Source organism: Ursus maritimus, unplaced genomic scaffold (genome assembly GCF_017311325.1).
Source record: "Ursus maritimus isolate PB19 unplaced genomic scaffold, ASM1731132v1 scaffold_10, whole genome shotgun sequence".
NCBI lineage: Eukaryota > Metazoa > Chordata > Mammalia > Carnivora > Ursidae > Ursus > Ursus maritimus.
In genome coordinates this window covers 68,817,041-68,835,832 of record NW_024423344.1, presented here as the reverse complement: position 1 = coordinate 68,835,832, position 18,792 = coordinate 68,817,041, and the positions used below count along the sequence as shown (strand labels likewise).

The 18,792-nt window shown below is 38.6% G+C and overlaps 1 protein-coding gene across 4 annotated transcripts in view; it reads right to left on the bottom strand.

The window, feature by feature from the left end:
- The window catches only part of PCCA (propionyl-CoA carboxylase subunit alpha), a 389,990-nt gene that overhangs the window by 170,628 nt on the left and 200,570 nt on the right, over window positions 1-18,792 (bottom strand). For all 4 annotated transcript variants that reach the window (XM_040624198.1, XM_040624204.1, XM_040624209.1 and 1 more), the window contains one exon: window positions 6,193-6,303. In XM_040624198.1, coding sequence (XP_040480132.1) covers window positions 6,193-6,303 — 111 coding nt within the window. The remainder of the gene's footprint in view (window positions 1-6,192; window positions 6,304-18,792) is intronic.

The following is an 18,792-nucleotide window of genomic DNA, read 5'->3' as shown; positions in this document are numbered from 1 at the left end:
GGGGGGGGGGGACTTCAAACAAAAGCCCCAAACCCCAAATAATGTTTAGGTTCTCCCAGCCTTACTCATTAAGTTGGTGATTACTACATGGAGGTCAAATCACATGGTAGCACCCACAAGGTCTGTGATACACCTCTGTAAACCTCATGCTATCTGTTACCACCCCCATGTGCATGACCCAGTTTGTAAGAAGCCGGATCTGTGCTCTCTTAAGTGGCTTTAGTTCTGTCATCTATTTTTAACAGTCATCTGGTGCCTCCCTTCCAATCTAGTGTTGTCTTAAATGATGCTGACAGACATCCTGACCCTGAGCCGTGCATGTTCTCTCCTTGTGGGATGTGGCTTTGCTGACCATTTGCTTCATGTGTAGGCTTCACGTGTTGGGGGATCTGTAGGTAATCTCTCTATGGCCGGTTAGGTTTCTCAGAGAAGGATATTCAACAGTTGTGACTGACTACCTGCCTGCCTGCCAGTACTTTGAGAACCAAGTGGGGAATGATGGTTGAGAGAGGGGGTGTCACCACATTCAGTATGTCCATATGCACTCAATCCTCTGTCCAACTGTGCCTGGTGTCCACTGGTGTAAAGCCCATCTTATTTTCTATGGAGAAAAATCTCAAAGCTTTTTCTGGGCGGGGGGGAGGGGGGGCGCGGGGGGAGCCACCCTCCTCCAAAGAGTAAGGGAAGGAATATAGAGAAATTCTTCCAGAGATTTTAGACCAATAGTCTTACTTATAGGAATTTCCCAAGCTATCTGAAACTAACAGTGGCTAAGACTTCTGCAGGGCTCCACAGTGAAAATGAGCTATTTCCCAGTTTTTCACATTGTCAGCTTAGGATTCAACTTTCTTAAGTTGCTAAGTCAGTTAAGAATCATCTTTTGGCTCTTCATTTTCCAGAATGCTATCTTTTCTCTTTGTCCTTAAGGGCTTACATCTTTAAAAGACTAAATTCAGGGGTGACTGGTTGGCTCAGTTAGTGGAGCCTGTGACTCCTAATCTTAGGGTGATGAGTTTGAGTCCCACATTGGGTGAGAAGCCTACTTAAAAATAAACAAATAAATAGAAATAATAAATAATAAAATCAATTCAGTGGTTAGGAAAAATGTATATGTATTTTAAGATTTTATTTATTCTGTGAGACAGAGAGTGCGCAGGTGCGCATAAGTGCGGGGGAGGGGCAGAGAGTGAAGCAGGCTCCCCACTGAGCAAGGAACCCAATGCAGGGCTCAGTCCCAGAACCCTGGATCATAACCTGAGCCAAAGGCAGACACTCAACCACTGACCCACCCAGGCATCCCAAAATGTGTATATTTAAACTGTCATCTTTACCTCAAATTGGTTAAAGCACTTTCTTCAGTTATTTCCTCAAAAAAGGTACATATAGTAATATATTTCTGAATCTTCATTTTAAAATCTCTTTCCATAACTGAGTAACAAAGGATATGTTAGTTGGGTATAGTACTCTTGGGTCAAGTTCTTTCTAATGAAGTAGATATTTTAAGATTTTCTCATTTCCAGTTTATAGAGTCTGAAGATGATTTCAGTGTATATTCTCTGCATATGACTTGGTGGTTCTTCATAGAAGCTTTAAAAATGTTTTGTTCTTGATATGCCTACAGCAGCTACTTTTTATCATTAATCTTGTCTGAAACTCAGCAAATCTTTCCAATGACACTTCAAGGTTTTCTCAAGAACAGTGAAAAAAAAATCTCCCCTATTATTTCTCTTAAAATTAACCTTCCTTTATTTGTCCATTTTCTCTTCATGAAAATATTATGTACATACAAAATCTCTTGGGTCTTCCCTCCACATCTCTGATTTCAGACATTATTTCCTTCTCTTAACCTTTGTACTACATATTTTGAGAAACTTCCATTTATTCCTTAGGGTCACTAATTTGGTTCTTAGAAGTGGCCATCCCACCTTTCACTTTGCTGAAATACTTCTAAAAATCATAGTTCTTAGTTCATTAAAGCCTTTCTCCTCTAATTTAATGTCCTTAATTAAATGTTCTTACTATTTTTCAGTAAGCTCAGTCATTTGACTCCCATATAACTCCTCCCATCTTCAGGGATTCCTCAAGGTCTTCCACCCTAGATGGTAATTCTTTTCCTTTGTACTAATGGCTCTGTTTGCTCTCAACATCACGTCAAAGGATTAGGCATCGGTTTGCTGGTAAATGATTAACAACCAACTTGGGTATGAAGGGAAGAGAAACGTACCACTGCGCAGCATTTGCCAGTTTCTTTGTTTTAAGTACTTTCTCCCAGACTACTAGCACCTCATCAGAAAGGACAGATTAGGCAGCGATGAGCAGCAGCGCCCTAGAACAGTCCATGGAGAGAAGCTACAATGGTCTAAACACTACCTCATCCTTGAAGTCATCCTTAATTCCCTCAATCAGAACTGGTTACTTTTTTCTCCGTGCTCCAGACATTTTGCTTCTATCTTCAGTTAGCACTTATTTTGCCCTGTAGTTAGTTCTTTACACATTTATTTCTCTTGTAATGTAAGCTCCTTAAGTGCAAGGAAAATATATTATTTGTTTTTCAATTTCTTTGAGACCTTACACCAATTATTTGTTCAATGACTTTAACTGAATTCTCAAAGGCAACACAACGGCCCAAGTATCAAAGTACCACTATCGCCAGCTAGACCCCAAGACATGATCTTTACTGCCCACCTGCTTGTGCTCACCAACCTCTGGCCCAAATTTTTCCCTATGCTCTTCTTCCCAGTTTTTCTCTTAACTCACACAAAAGACCCTATAGTCATAATATCCTGTGATGGAAACCAAAACTACCCACCCCTCAAGCAATAACAACTGCCCAAAGAGTTCCAGCTGGCCAGACCACCCGGACCAGTTTGAAATTAAACCCCGACTCACACCTGAGCAGATGGACAATGGAATGAGCGTTATCTTTACTTCTTTATACTAAAATCTTCACCAAAGGAAGAACATAAGCCTCATTTACATAACATACAAAGTATGTATAGGCATGTTTCCTTATGGCACATGCATGACCTTATGCCCATCTTTACATACTGTGACAAGGCTCCCTATCTGAACATTCATCCTAACCCTAAATAATAGGAACCCATGTACCCTCTCTGAGAGTCACAGCTTTGGGAGTTACTCCCCACGATCTCCTTATTTGCTACAAATAAAGTTTCCTTTGTGTGACAACTCCACCTGGTGTGGTTTCTATCTGTGACTCACCAAGGGGCAAACTCACATTGATTTGGTTACACCCATTATTAAAGGTACAGAAATACATGACTAAGTTTAATGGTAAAGGGAGAAGTATCACTAATGGTATATTACTTGTGTTGAATCAAATTTTTACCAAAGATAATGCAACTTTCCAGAAGAGAAAAATAATTCTGATCATTTCCTTTGATGGGGCTAGAGGTTCAACTGCAGTAATGCAGCAGAGAAAGGACTCCAAAGTGTTCACTACAGGCCAATTGAAATGATAGTTCTAAAATATCTTCTTCCTCATTTCCCCTTTACTCCAAGATCAAAATATCATCTTCCCCGTTTTTCATTTATTTTTCAGAATCAAAGAACAATAGCTTTTCAACACCAGAATCTAGTAAGTACATATGAAGAATACATTCCTGTGTATCCTATGTTTTAGTTTTAAGTACAATCATTCCAAAGGTCAATCTTAGAACCTTTAGTAACACTGTCATAGTCTACAAATAAATTTGGGATAATAAACATATATAATAGAAAATTTTAATGCAGCATAAAAACAGGCACTTGCCTGTGAACAGTGCCTATGATAGCTGGACAGATGGGAAGCAGACGGGTAATCCCAAAGGGGCAAAATGACCTGGCCTCAAACATATGGAGAAGATCCTGGATTAACTTCAGTGGTCACTTCCTGCTGTCTCTTTCAGGCACATATATCAAACAATCAAAGATGATACAGTTTAATATATCAAATACCTGCTCTAGGGAAAAACAGGGAGGGGGAAATGCAGTGATATGAAGAACAAGAGATAGTAGCCATTCAGAGAAGAACTGACATGAAAATAATATGAGGGAAGACAGTAAGAGGTCCACATTAAGAATGGCAAAGCTAGGTGTGTATTTTTAAAGTGCTTACAGACATTCTACAACAACAACATATAGCATACTCTAAAAAACTGTACAGTTTATTATTTTGAATCCCAGCAGAACTGAATGAGTACTGAAATGGGAGGTGGAAACTCTAAGTTCAACTACTGCCTTCATTATATTACTGGCCATTTAGCCTTATCAATATCTCTGAGCTTTTGGTTTCCTCACATGTAAAATAAAGGCTGAGATTAAATAATGGTCCTTCTAACAACTTATAACAATTTTTAAAACTGTGTTCCTATCTTGTATGAACATTAAGAGAATTATAGTGTCGGTGCTGTTAATGCCCTATCAAAACAGAAATGTAATATATTAAGTTTGGCAGTGTTAATTAATGGCAATGTTAGGTTTTTAAGTAAATTTCTGAGTTCTCTTGAGAACGTGAAACATTTTCTACTACTGCCCAATGTATAGTACATAGTAATCAACCACAATTAGAAACTCTAAATGCCTCATTTTCTTCTCGATGGTAATGAGGTCTAACACCACATATGTACACGTACATACACATAAATATATGCATGCACGCATGTTTGTCCTAAAAGTTCCCTGAAGTTTTCACTTGTCTCCTTCTACCTACCGTTTCATGACACATCACTTTCACAGATACATGAACCAGGTAAACATAAAAGTATATGGAAATCCTGAGTCTACTTAGCGACTTTACAACTTTTAAGTAAAACTTGAGAAAGGACAAGAGGCCAAAATGTTAGGATCAAAATAGAACACACTGGTAATTTGGATGCATGTACAGTTAAAAATACCCAAGATCGTCCCTTCTCATCAATACTATCAATAAGATTCTTATCATTAATTCAGTAAATATTTACTTAGTGTCTATTATGTTGTAGTTGCCAGATGTACATTTAAAAGCAACAACATAAGTGATTCCTGGCTTCATGAACCAGCAGTAGACATCTGAATGAACTAATCACACAAGCGTAAAACTGTAGCTCACGTTAGGGTTCTATTTTTGAAAATTCGAAAGTTCAGGAAAAAGAATCATATGATTCATTAGTTTTTCTTTTAAAACCCCCCCCAAAAAACATTTTTAATTTCCCTTGGTACTAATGATAAAACTCTAACGCTGAAGTTGTAAAAGACCAATCAACCCAGTAATTTCCAGTTAGTCTTATGAAAACTCTGTACTGTAAAATCTAAGCTAAGAAACTGCTTTGTAAATGTATTCAAAAGCCCAATACATGTCAAAAAAAAAAAAAAAAAAAAAAGCCCAATACATGAAGTTGACCTAAATCTATACACAGCTCCTAATATGACTGAGTCGTCTTACATACTAAAACACTCTAATTGGATCTAAAGAACACTCGCCATTTGTGAGAGGAAAAAATCTCATCTTCATATATCCCCAAATTCATCAGAAACATATGTAGATACCTCTGGCTTTTACCTGAATAACATTTCTATTAAGTCACATGTAAGTCCTGTTGGTTTCTTTATCTCACATATTGACCACGTTATTAATGCTTACTAAAGGGTTTTCTCTCACTTGAGCAATTTTTCTACTACCAGAAACACACACTGATAACTTTACAGGGGTAAGTTTCACATTCCCCTCATTACTTTATTAAAAGCTTCATTTTATGAATAAAAACAATAATCTTCTTAAACATCTTCATTTTCATTAGTAGGAATAGCATGTGGTATTCTGAAATTTTTGGTGCTAATTTTCATAAAGTTTTAATCATTAGAGTTCCTGCATATACCCATATAATGTATCAGCAGGGAATACAAATTTCAATTGGCTTTCAGAAACCAGAAGATCAGGTAAGCTAATGCTCTGTCTACTTGTTTTGCTTCAACACTGGACTCATACAACATTCCACATAGTTGAATTCCTCGCTCAACAAAAGATGGATTATTGCACATTCATGAGTCACTCATGAATACTCAAAATCATGAATGTCAATAGTCTAGGATACTCTATGTTAATAAATCAAGTATACTATGGGCTAAAGGCCTTAATTTCAAGGTAGAAAAATTATACATTATAATAAAGTTTAAAAGTAATCAATACAGTAAAATACTTCAATGCATACAAACCTTTAAAGCCATCAGGATATACATCAGAAAGAAATTTAGTGTTGATGTCTCCCTCTATAAAGCGTGAGTTGATTATCACCTCTCGGAGTAATGCGATATTATGTGTAACACCTAAAAATAAAATATCAGACTGAATTAGAGAACAAGTCAGTTAAAAGTCTTTTACTATCTAAAGAAATTTATCACCTGTGTCTTATGACCAAGAACCAGACAAGATTATTCATCTCCTGGACTCAAGTAACAACAAAAAATGTCTGAAGCTATGGTAGCAATAAAACACCAAATGCATTAACTTAAGAAGCTTATGCTGCCAAGTCACTTCAATAGTCACTTCAATAGGGAAATTAATGTCTTTTTAGGAAATGGTACTGAAACAACTAGAGATTCATTTGGGAAAAAAGAAAAACCCTAACTTAGACCATACACCAAAATTAACCCAACATGGATCACAAATCAAATGTAAAACCTAAAACTATAAGACTTACAGAAAAGACAGGAGAAAATTCTGATTATCCTGAGGTAGGCAACAGATTCTTAGGTAGTACACAAAAACCATGAGCCACAAAAAAAGAAAGTGTACTTCATCAAAATTCAAAAGTCAGCTTCAAAGGACACAGTTAAGCAAATGAAATGGCAAGCTGAGAGAAAATGTCCACAACACATGTATCAGACAAAAAACTCGCTTCTGGAATGTATAAAGAATGTTTAAAACAGAATATGACAGAGCAAAAAATGGGCAAAGGATCCGAACAGAGATTTCATAAAAGAAGATACACAAATGAAAAGTTGCTGCATGTCATGATCATCAACGAAATAAAATGAGATGTCCCCAAACACCAAATTTAAGTGGCTAACAGTTAAAAGACAGAAACAGCACATGAGTCTCACTAAAATATTAATGGGCAGTTATGTTTGGCTGGGAATTCAAATGATTAAAATGTTTCTTTGTATCATTTTTATTGTAATTATATATTATTTACATACTCATAAATAAAAGAATATGCTCAAAGTAGACTCAAAGGAAAACCTGAGAAACATTAACTGTAGAAGAAATCAATAAAGTTTTAAAAAACTAATACAAAAAAAAATAAAAGAAAGAAAGAAAAAGAAATAGCACATGTCAGTGAGGACGTGGGACAACAGAAGTGTCACACCCCGTGGTGTGAACTGCTTGGCAGGTTCTTAGAAAGTTAAACATATACTCACACATATGATTCAGACAAATCAATCCTAACTACTGGCCCGAGTTAAATAAAAATATGTATCTATACAAACAGTTATACACAAAGGTTATTAGCTTTATTTGCAATAGTCAAAAGTGGAAACAATCTAAATGTCCATCAAAGGATGAATGAATTAGCAAAATGTGATTTGTCCATTCAATGGAATTCTATTTAGCAATAAAAAGAAATGAATTACTAAAATACAAAAGATGAATCTCAAAATAATTATGCTGAATTTAACAAGACTACTGTAGGAGTCCATTAATATAAAATTTCAGAAAAGGGGCGCCTGGGTGGCACAGCGGTTAAGCGTCTGCCTTCGGCTCAGGGCGTGATCCCGGTGTTATGGGATCGAGCCCCACATCAGGCTCCTCCGCTATGAGCCTGCTTCTTCCTTTCCCACTCCCCCTGCTTGTGTTCCCTCTCTTGCTGGCTGTCTCTCTGTCGAATAAATAAATCTTTAAAAAAAAATTTTTTTTTCAGAAAAGTCTCAACAACCTACAGCAACAGAAAGCAGATCACCTGGTTGCACTGGGACAGGTATAGAAAGACCATAGATTGCAATGAGGAAACTTTTGGAGGTGATAGAAATGTTCAGTATCTTAACTGTGGTGATGGCTTCACAGATGGACACATATGTCAAAACTCATTAAACTGAATACTCTAAATATGAGAAGTTCATTTTTTGTCAAATATACTTCAATCGAGGAGGAGGAGGAGGAGGAAGGAAGGAAGGAAGGAAGGAAGGAAGGAAGGAAGGAAGGAAGGAAGGAAGGAAGGAAAGGAAAAAAGGAGGGAAAGGTAAGGGAGAAAAGTTTGTGATCCAATAGGAAACTCAGAAACACTGAGCCTAGTACACAAGGACTCCTTAAAAAGTTAAGTTAAAATAGGTAACTGCCACGAGAAGGATTCAAACGGTATCGGGTGAGTTCTGTGAGACAGAAGGACTTTAGGAAGGGAGTATTTGATCTTGGTTATGCACATTACAAAAATGTAAAGAGGAATAAAAGGGAGGATGAGAGCATGTCGGCTCCAGGGGAAGCGGGAATTCAATCAGGCTTCCACAAGAGGAGCAGGACTAGAGCATGACAGAGCTGAAGTAATGTGAGGTTTGCTAAGTTTCTTCACCCCACTTCCTTACTGTCCTCATCTGGACAATGCTGCTGGATAACAAAGCTAGAAAGCCTGATTCTGATCTTGCTGTTCAGTCTTACAGAGTGCTCACTTTCACAAAAATAATTCCAAAATAAGCAAAGAATCAGGCCCTTAGGCTCAAGTACCAGATCTACCCCTCACCCTGGGGAAGCTATTTCGCCTTGCAAAGATTTAGTTTCCTCATTTGGAAAATGGTGATCACAACAGAACCTAATTTGCATTACCGTCACAAGGTACAAATGAGGTAATGCCTAAGGCAATGCCAGGCACTTGGGAAGGTGCATTAATGTTGGGCTCACTGTTACCCTTTCAGAGGAGAATGGCTGCAGAGCAGAAGACAACGTGCAGTTAATACCCATCAGACAGCAGTCACACTGCATTGGGAGCCTCTGCACTGACCTCCCTCCCCAACTTCCAGTTTCACATCCTGCACAAGGCCAGATCCTTAAAAGCTCACAACTCTTTCTATCCACAGTACACAGCCATCCTAACAGGCAGAGGTCAGCAAACTCAGCCTGCAAATCCGACCACCCCCTATTTTTGTAAATCAAGTGTTTCTGGAATACAGCAGTGTTTACAGCCGACGTATGTGCTACAAGAGTCAAGCAGTTGTAACTGCGACTGGGCGACCCCTGAAGTCAAAGCTGTTTACTCTCCAGCCTTTCCCGGAAAAGGTTGCTCACATTTGCTGTAAGGTTTTCAACAATGTCGATACTCTAGCGAATTAATCGCTACCAATCAACACTGACTCTACACCTACTGCTCATGTGCAATTAGGCATCACAGGGAAGAAAGTGAGAGCCAACACTGTACGACAGTGTGGCACCTGCTTTGGGGGAACTTTCAGTAACCAGTCACAGAGTAAGAAAATTACAAGGGGAAAAGAGATTCAGAAGTAAGAACATTGTGATCCAGAGAAACTGAATCATTGATCTAAGTTTAGTAAAACAGAAATTACAATAGCAATATATGTTTAAAACTCTGGCAGCCTGTGGGTTTCCCCTAAAATGTGCTTTTCATTTTTTCCACAGTAATAGAGCCTTAGCAGAACAAAAGACCCCAAAGACACAGACTCTATCTTCCTGATTGTCTTACAACTAGACCTGACAAACTAATTCCTAGACGAGGGGCTAAAGGTAGAGCAAGGACTCCAACTCCAGCCTCACTTACTTGAAAAGAAGAACTGCTTGTGCTTCCTTTCCTCCCTTCTCCTATGGCCTTCCTGATATGGCAGGAACTCAGGTCTGACAATATGATTTCCTATCTCTGAGCCAACCAACTTAATACACCCAACTAGGCATTGCTCTAGGCATCTCCGCCTACTAGACCATGCTGGCTAGCAACGACATGCGAAAATCTGACTCAGAAGATACCGTGTGACTAAAACTTTTATAAAAACGAATTTCAATCTAATAAACTACCTCGAAACATTTAGAGAAAGTTCCAAATAAAATATTAATGCTATTTCTTTAGCTAAATTTCCATGGAAGAAGTTATCACATATAGACAATGACCTAATAAATATTGTTCAAAGGACATGCCCTGGACAAAGGCACAGTAATCCCAACCTTGCTCTGTAATGACTTAGACAATATTCAACAGCTAACTGTTAGAAGGGCTGTTGTAATTATGCATATTTCTATGAGGAAAGTACTGGAAGTTGTAAGAAACTTCTGATGACACAAATATACCTAATAAATCATTGCAAAAATGTGACATCTTGGGGCGCCTGGGTGTCTCAGTTGTTAAGCGTCTGCCTTCAGCTCAGGGCCTGATGTCCTCGGATCGAGCCCCACATCGGGCTCCCTGCCCCACTGCGAGCCTGCTTCTTCCTCTCCCACTCCCCCTGCTTGTGTTCCCTCTCTCGCTGGCTGTCTCTCTGCCAAATAAATAAATAAAATCTTTGGGGAAAAAAAAGTGATATCTGCCTTTATTATAGGTGATATTTGGGTAGATGAAAATGAAGAGCAATTGAAAGCAACATGCTAGGAGTGCTTAGAAAGACGAACTCAGTAACCAAGAATTTAAAATAAAAGACTCCTTGAAAGCGGTCAGGCTATGAAAGGGAACGGAATCCCTTTGTTGTATGTTTTACAAACAGACAAAACTAAAGCACTTTTGAAGAAGAAAAGGGTATGGCTCGCCAGAGAGATTTCTATGCATAGGCGACAACAGATGTGGCAGTCCAGGGAGAGGAAAGTAGTTGAGACTTAAGGCAAATCTTCCTGGCTGGGAGAGAAAGTAGAGAAAGACACAGAAGGACACAAAGACGGCTAATATCAGGGAGAAACTTAAAATATTTAAGAATTCTCACTGCTGTTGGGGCACCTGCATGGCTCAGTCAGTGGAGTGTAGACTCGGTTTCAGCTCAGGTCATGATCTCAGGATCCTAGGATCGAGCCCCATAGAGGCTCCACACTCAGTGCTCCAAGTCTGCATGGGATTCTCTCCCTCTCCCCCCAGCCCCTCCCCCCTGCTCTCATGTACGCACGTGAGTACTTGCATGCTCTCTTTCTAAAATAAATAAAATCTTAAAAAAAAAAAAAGAAAGAAAAAGAATTCTTACCGTTGTCAAAAGCAAACAGATACCCACTAGGTATTTCTGTGGAGAGAACTGAAAGAAGGACACCATGGCCCAAGAGCATGAGCAAAGGAGAGAGTGGTATACGTGAAAAGTCCAAAGGCAGCCTTCACGTCTGACAGCCATGCAGAGATTTTTACCTCTCCTTGAGGGCAACCAGAAGGGGTGAAGCAGGGCAGAGAGGACTAAGTTTCGCTCCAGGAATCATGCTGGCTGCTACTAGAAAGGGGACTAGGGAGAGGGGGGAGTGAAGATGGAAAAAACCATTAGCTGACAACTGCAGGAGACTTGCTTGAAACCAGCAAGGCCTCCAACCACAGCACAGGTGTGGGCAATACAGACAGAGAAAAGCAGCTGGGCTTGAAAGAGATTCAGCAGGCAGAGAGGGCATGATGGACTTAGTGGATGTCAAGAATTGGGGAGACGGGGGTGCCTGGCTGGCTCAGTCGGAAGAACACAGACTCCCGATCTCAGAGTTGTAAGTTCAAGCCCCACACTGGGTGTGGAGATTGCTTAAAAATAAAATCTTGTATTAAAAAAAAAAAAAGAATGGGGGAGATGAGTCACTTCTGGCTCTGGCACGCTACATGACAGAAGCCGCCACCTTACAGAAAAGAAACAGGTTGAGAGGAAAACTATTCACTGTGGACAAGTTAAACTGGAGAAGCCCAGGAGAGGAGACTGATGGTGTCCAAGGGGTTAGAGTTCAGAAGAGCAGGCCAATTAGAACGCAGATCCACCCAGAACATAGAAAGCATGAAGGCAGATGTCCCCATGGAGGAATCCAGAACAGGAGACAGAGAAACACCAAAGCCAGCAGTATGTAACTTACTCCTATATCATAACTGAAGTTTTGGAAAAAATAAGATACTAAAGTAGAGCTGGAAGAGACGAAAATTAGAAGACCAAGGTGCAGCTGGGTTTTCTTTTCAAAAAAAAAAGTGTTATGTGCAAATTAATATTTCAGAATGTTTCCATTTGTAAGTTCATGTATATATAGTAAAAAACTTTATAGTAAAAAAAGGCAATCTAACTCTCAGGATTTTTGTCCTTCAGTTAAATAAAAATAATACTGTTTAGACTTCATATTTCATATTTAAAAAAAAGTGTTATGTGCTAATTAATATTTCAGAATGTTTCCATTTGTAAGTTCATGTATATATAGTAAAAAACTTTATAGTAAAAAAAGGCAATCTAACTCTCAGGATTTTTGTCCTTCAGTTAAATAAAAATAATACTGTTTAGACTTCATATTTCATATTTAACTTTACCACTGGCTCTCCTGTTACAGCCTAGTGATAGTATAAATTTTCTTGCTCCTCTGTGAGGCATCACACTGTCTTCAGGAAACTCCAACAAAGATTTCAGAAATAATGATCATCTGAACAAAAATAAGATTGTTTTCTGATACTCAGTGATCAATTTGTGATTGAGGACTTCAAAAATTTAAAATGTATGCAGTTTTACAGGATAAATGGTATGTTGTACTTTCATTCCACAAAGTTGAAAAATACGTGATTTTAGAAAACATAAGTCAAAGGAATTATAAGCAAATATTAATTTACATTTTGGATATCAAAGAGCAGAGCCATTCAAGCACACAAATGAAGCCCACACTTTCAAAAATCCTTCTACTTGAATAGTAAATACAGCATGAAAACAGACTTTCATCTTGCTAAAAGATGTTTCAGGAATAAAATTACTACACAAAAGCATTTTCTCTTTAAATGTTCTCTGAATAAAATATTACCTATTACTATGCAAAATCCACTCATTATCTGTTTCTCTTTCTGAAGGAATAGTAGATGAAACAGTGGCTAATGGCAGACAACCAAAATCTAGGTGCCTCCACTGACTCCACAGACTACTGTACATTAATTAGTTCTAAAGCCAAATGGGGGAAAAATCAAAAAACTATTTTCTTTTCCTAAAAGCTCAAAAGACCAGATAGATGGAAAAAATCATGGAATTGTTAAGAGATATCCTACACATCTGAAAGTTATCGTTTTGTCCAGAGTTTACTTTCTTTCCATGTCCCAGGAAAGACAATGCTCTTTAAAATGATCCTTGTTCAAACACGAAGTCGGTCATGGAGGTACTTTGAGACATACTTTATAACTTCAACGATATTATTAATCACATACTCATAAAAATTATGGCTCTGAGTTTTAGACAGGGAATTGAAAATGACCTCTGCCAAAGTTCACAGGGTCCCATCTGCATGGGAAATCACGACCAGGCCACAGAAGAGAGGACCCCTAGGAGCAGCTTTCTCCTGACTACCTGCTGTTTCCAAAACACTGGCCAGACATTAGCTGCACACACTGCCAGGATCAAACGGAGGCCAAAAGCCACTTCTTATTTCATGGGGACTCAGAAATTAACTTTAACCAAATTACATTTTTGCTCTCAAGATTTTTATTTTAACAAAAGCTCACAATCAACTTAGGAAAAAAAATGTTATTTGAACAACTAAGCGGTTATCCAACAAGACAGTGAGTTGTCCTTTTCTCTCCTTTACAAAACAATTTCTTTAAGCCCTGTACCCATTAGAATTCATCAGATGAATAATATAGAATCACAAATGCATCTGTTTTTATTCCTCAAATAAAATTCCTTAGCTTTGGGGGGAGGAGGCACATGCTCCTCTTCATGTATTTTTTTTAACTTTTTATTTTGGAATAACTGCAGAATTATAAAAAAATTCACAAAATAGTATGAAGAATTATTGTATATCCTTCACCCAGATTCACCAAATGTTAACATCTGTTAACACATTTGTTTTATCAATCACTTTTTTCTCTTCACACACACACACACACACACAATTCTTTTCCTTAACATCTCGGGGTAAGTCAAAAACAGGATGTACTTTACCTCTACATACTTGAGTATTTCCTAAAACCAAGGTTAAGTCTCTCATGTAATCACAGTATAATAACCAGATCTGAAAATTAACATTGTCTAATCTAATTGTCATTATCTAATCTGCAAACCTTATTCAAATTTCACCAATTGTCTCATTTATGACCTTTACTACAAAAGAAAAACATTTTTTCCTGGTCCAGGAACTAATCCTGCATTTAGCTGTCACGTATCCTTAGTTTCCTTTGATCTAGATAAGTTGATCCACTTTTGTGTTTCTTGACCTTGACACTTTCGAAGAGTACAAGCCATTTATTTCATACACTGTCTTCCAATTTGGTTTGTCTGCTGTTTCCTCATGATTATATCCACGTTATACATTTCGAGGAGAACAACGCAGAAAAGAAGTGCTATTTTCAGTGCATCATACCTCAAGAGACACGTGATGTTGACACATCCCACTACCAGTAATATTGTGATCATTTGGGTAAACTGCCAGGTCTGTCCATTTTGAAGATATTATATTTCCCACTGTAATTAATTAGTATCTCCTAGGGATATACTATGAACCTATGCAAATACCTGCTGCTCATCATACTTTCACCCACTAATTTTAGCATCTCTCACTGATGATTCTTACCTAAACAATTTGGCACAAATGGGGATTTTTCTACATTAATTAAAAATCTACTGTAGAAAAGATCTGTGCCTCTTCCCTCTTTTATCTTTCTTATCTATTTCTGTCAGTATGAACCCACGGACTCTTATCTTATTCCATGGGGTTTAATCCATTGCTAACAATATTTATTTTGTTGCTGATGTTTTCCCAGATTGGCCAGAGGGAACAACTTAGAGCTGACTTCTGTGTCTTTTTGACATATCATCATCTTTGAGCACTTGATTACTCTCTTATACAAGATGTTTCAAGCTCATCTTAACACTCTTCCGGAAATCAGCCATTTTACCATGGAGTACTGGTTCCATTTAAGAGACTACAGTATTCAAAAAATAAGATCTGGGTTCTTGGTATGCTCACTGCTATGAGTGTCAATGTTTCCATGACCTCTCAGCAGGACAGTGGTTCTCAATTGAGGGTGATTTGCCCCCCCCCTCCCCCATGACATATGGCAGTGTCTGGAAATACTTGGTTGTCATAACTGAAGGGATGCTACTGTCATTTAGTGAGTAGAGGCCAAGGGTGGTGATAAACATCCTACAATGTGAAGGGCAGCCCCCCCACAACAAAAAATTGTCCATCCCAAAATGTCAATAGTGCTGAAGAAACCCTGAGCTACAGAGTATGTATATATATGTACACACAAACACACATGCACACAATAACATATTTGTACACTTATTTTTCAATCTATGTTAAAAATCATGAGTTTACACTGATATCTCCAGTTTCGACTCAACACCACAGGGCTCACTGTATCCTCATCCATTTCCACATCTATAACTGCTTTCTCTGACAATGAGAAATGTCGCTCATCTTATCTACAACCCATGTATTTATTTCCTCAATCCCAGAATATACATAAACTGGTTTTAGAACTGCTAACCCATGAACTTGGGAAAAAAAACCTATTAACTAGAGTTTAATGTTTGTTTATACATGTTGTGTTTAGCTTGAGGGTATCCAATCAAAATATGGTTAAAAGTTATTAAAGGCTAGATTTTTTTCTCTCTTCCCCACCCCTGTCACCATGATTATTCATACAGTACTATCCATTTGTTTCTGTTTGTACTCCATTTCAGAATTCTAAAAGTAAAATCAAAAACGTCTCTCCCTTTCATCCCATGTACTTTGTTTCCCATCCCCCAAACATTTCTACCTGATCCTCCCTCCACACCCTGTAAGTACACCACCATCTTATTAGTTCTGCTCTTGTGTATGTTATAGGTGTTTCCAGAAAAGAGCAGATACACATATATAGTCTTACTTCCCCCTAGTCATCCACCAATATCTATTCTTTTTTCCTTTAGTAAGAGAAATGTTACTTTTTTAGCTTAGTGTATGGCCCCCTTGACATTTACTACTTTTCCCATCTTCCTAGCAGCTACATATGACCATGTGATTAAACGCCAATAGGATGGGAGCAGAAATAAAGGTGCTTTCTAGGTTATGCCCTGAAGAAAAAAAAAAAAAATGGGTGTGAACTCCCCCTGCCACCTTCCTGCTGAGGCTGGTTGATGGGCATAAAAGCAGCCACTTTGGGGCCCCCAAATGAAAACCATCTGCTGTAAATTTAAGAGTCTCCCTACCAGCCCTTGACAATCTCCTTTTGAGACTATGACATGCAGAGAAATTAAATTGTATCTTTCTTAGGTCACTATATTTTTTATTCTCTGTTATAACTGCTTAGACTACAGCCTAACTGTGAAGGTCCGCAGGTAGGAAGAGGACAGAACATCTCAGGAAATGAAAACAGTAAAGTAGGAAGAACAAAGGGATAATGAGACAAAGGGGTAACAAAAGGTAATGAGACAAAGTGGTGTAAATGACCACAGAGTCACAGGAAGGCAACAGGGAGACATTAAAGAGTTTTAAGCAGGGAAGGGATCATTAGGATTGTACTTTAATATCTACTTTGTCCATACTGAAGAATGGATTGGTGCAGATAAACAGTATTTACAGAGAAACCATTCAGAAAGCTATATACTGGGCCATGACATACGTAGTAGTAACATGGGATGGCAGAAACAAAGAAAAGGAAATCAAGTCAGAGGTTATTTAGATGAAGTAGATAGAGCCAGCCCCCTCACAATGCCTTTGCAACCACTTTTCTGAGCTCCAGGGTTCACCTTCCTACCAGGTACTTCAGGGACTCTGCATCCATTGCCAGAAGGATTAGCTTCTCTGCCCATCCCTCATCCTTGGAACATCAGCTCATCCAGCTACTCCCATCTCCTCAAAACACCTCTGCCAATTCTTTTTTTTCTTTTTCTTTTTTTTTTTTTTTTAAGATTTTATTTATTTATTTGACAGAGAGAGAGAGAGGGAACACAAGCAGAGGGAGTGGGAGAGCTTCGAAGAAGCAGGCTCCCAGCCGAGGGGCCTGATGCGGGGCTCGATCCCAGAACGCCAAGATCACTCCCCGAGCTGAAGGCAGACTCTTAACGACTGCGCCACCCAGGCACCCCACCTCTGCCAATTCTTTTCCAAGCCGCTCCACAATATTTTCTGAGATTGCTGCTCCAAGACCATCAGTGAGGTCTACCAAGGGGTCAATATTCTCGTGCAACACTCCATCTACCATCTTGCCTCACCTGAAAACTTCAGTGCCGCCAAGGACCTCACTTCTTCAGCAACCCTCACATACCTCCCTCCCTGAGATCCACAGCCACTTCAAGAACATTACCTCTTTTAATCCTTGGAGAAACTTCTATTTCCTTGAGGTTTATTTTATCTGGTCAAAAAAATCTCCAATTCCCTGTCATCTACCAACATCCTGGTCACAACCCAATACTGCTACAGAATGTATGTCACCCGACTCAGGACCTTCCTTCAGATCCTAACTCCTGTCACCTTGTGTGGATGACTCAGGCAACATCCTCACCATTCAGCTCTTAGGATCTCATTTCAAATAATCTATTCTCTTACTTTTGCCACCTAGTCCCAGAGTCACACCCTGAAATCATCTAAGGTTTGCTAACTACACCATATTCAAAATCACCAGTTCAAAATAAACTGCTTATTCCAACTGCAACCTCCATTATTTCCACTCATTTCCCAAGTGCCTTGACTGGACCAATACTGAACCTTCCAATCTAAAATGTGGGACATTCTGCAAGACAGCTGCCCTGGACTCTTCTGAAGAGGTAATGATATGAAATCCAAAAAGAAAAAGAGCAAGGTAATAAAAGAGACATAAATAAAAGCAATGTGTAAACTCTGACTGGATTGTGGGTGGGATTTAAAAAAAGATTTTTTTTAAAAGACAGTTCTTTGCAGAACTGGGAAAACTTGAATATGGACAGTACATTAAATGATATTATGAGATTCCTATTAATTTTCTTGAGTGTGAGAATGGTATTGTGATTTTGTAGGAAAATGACCTTACTCTTAAGATCCATACTGAAATATTTAGGAGTCATGTGTCATGATGTCTGCAACTTTCTTTCAAATAGTTGAGGAACAAAAACGAAGAGGGAAGGGAAGGAAGAGCAAAGAGAAGGAGAAGGCCAAGAAAGGGAGAAAAGGAGAGACGGAGGAAAAAAAGATGTAGAAAAGCTTAGCAATCTAGGTGAAAAGCATACAGGTGTGCAAGGTACTATTCATTCAACTTTTCTCTAGGTTTGAAAACACCTAAAATGAAAAGCCTGTGGGCAATGTATTAAGAGGAAAAAAAAAAAGTCTAATAAACCTTTTGAGCTAACTATACATATATTTCAATCTGATGTGTATACATCCACATCTTTCTCTGTGCTCATCCAAAAACAATAAAGATATTGTAGGATGGGAAGGTGGCTTAACGAACGTGAGACTGCACCACACCTTACTCTGCAAATTGCCTCCCTACTTAACAATTTGTAAGGACATGCCTTCAAGTACCGGCTAAGTAGTAACTTACACTGAAGACGCATAGTGATTCCTTCAGTCCATCCACCTGGTGGACACCGTGGTTGGTGAGAATTTGGGCTACTGGAAACAATGCTGTCATAAATGTCCTCATTAACACCACCTCACAATTCAGTCTTTAACTATGTAGCATAAGATTTCTAAAGACTGAACAGATAGGTCAAAGAGTATGCCTTTTAACATCCAATGCCAGA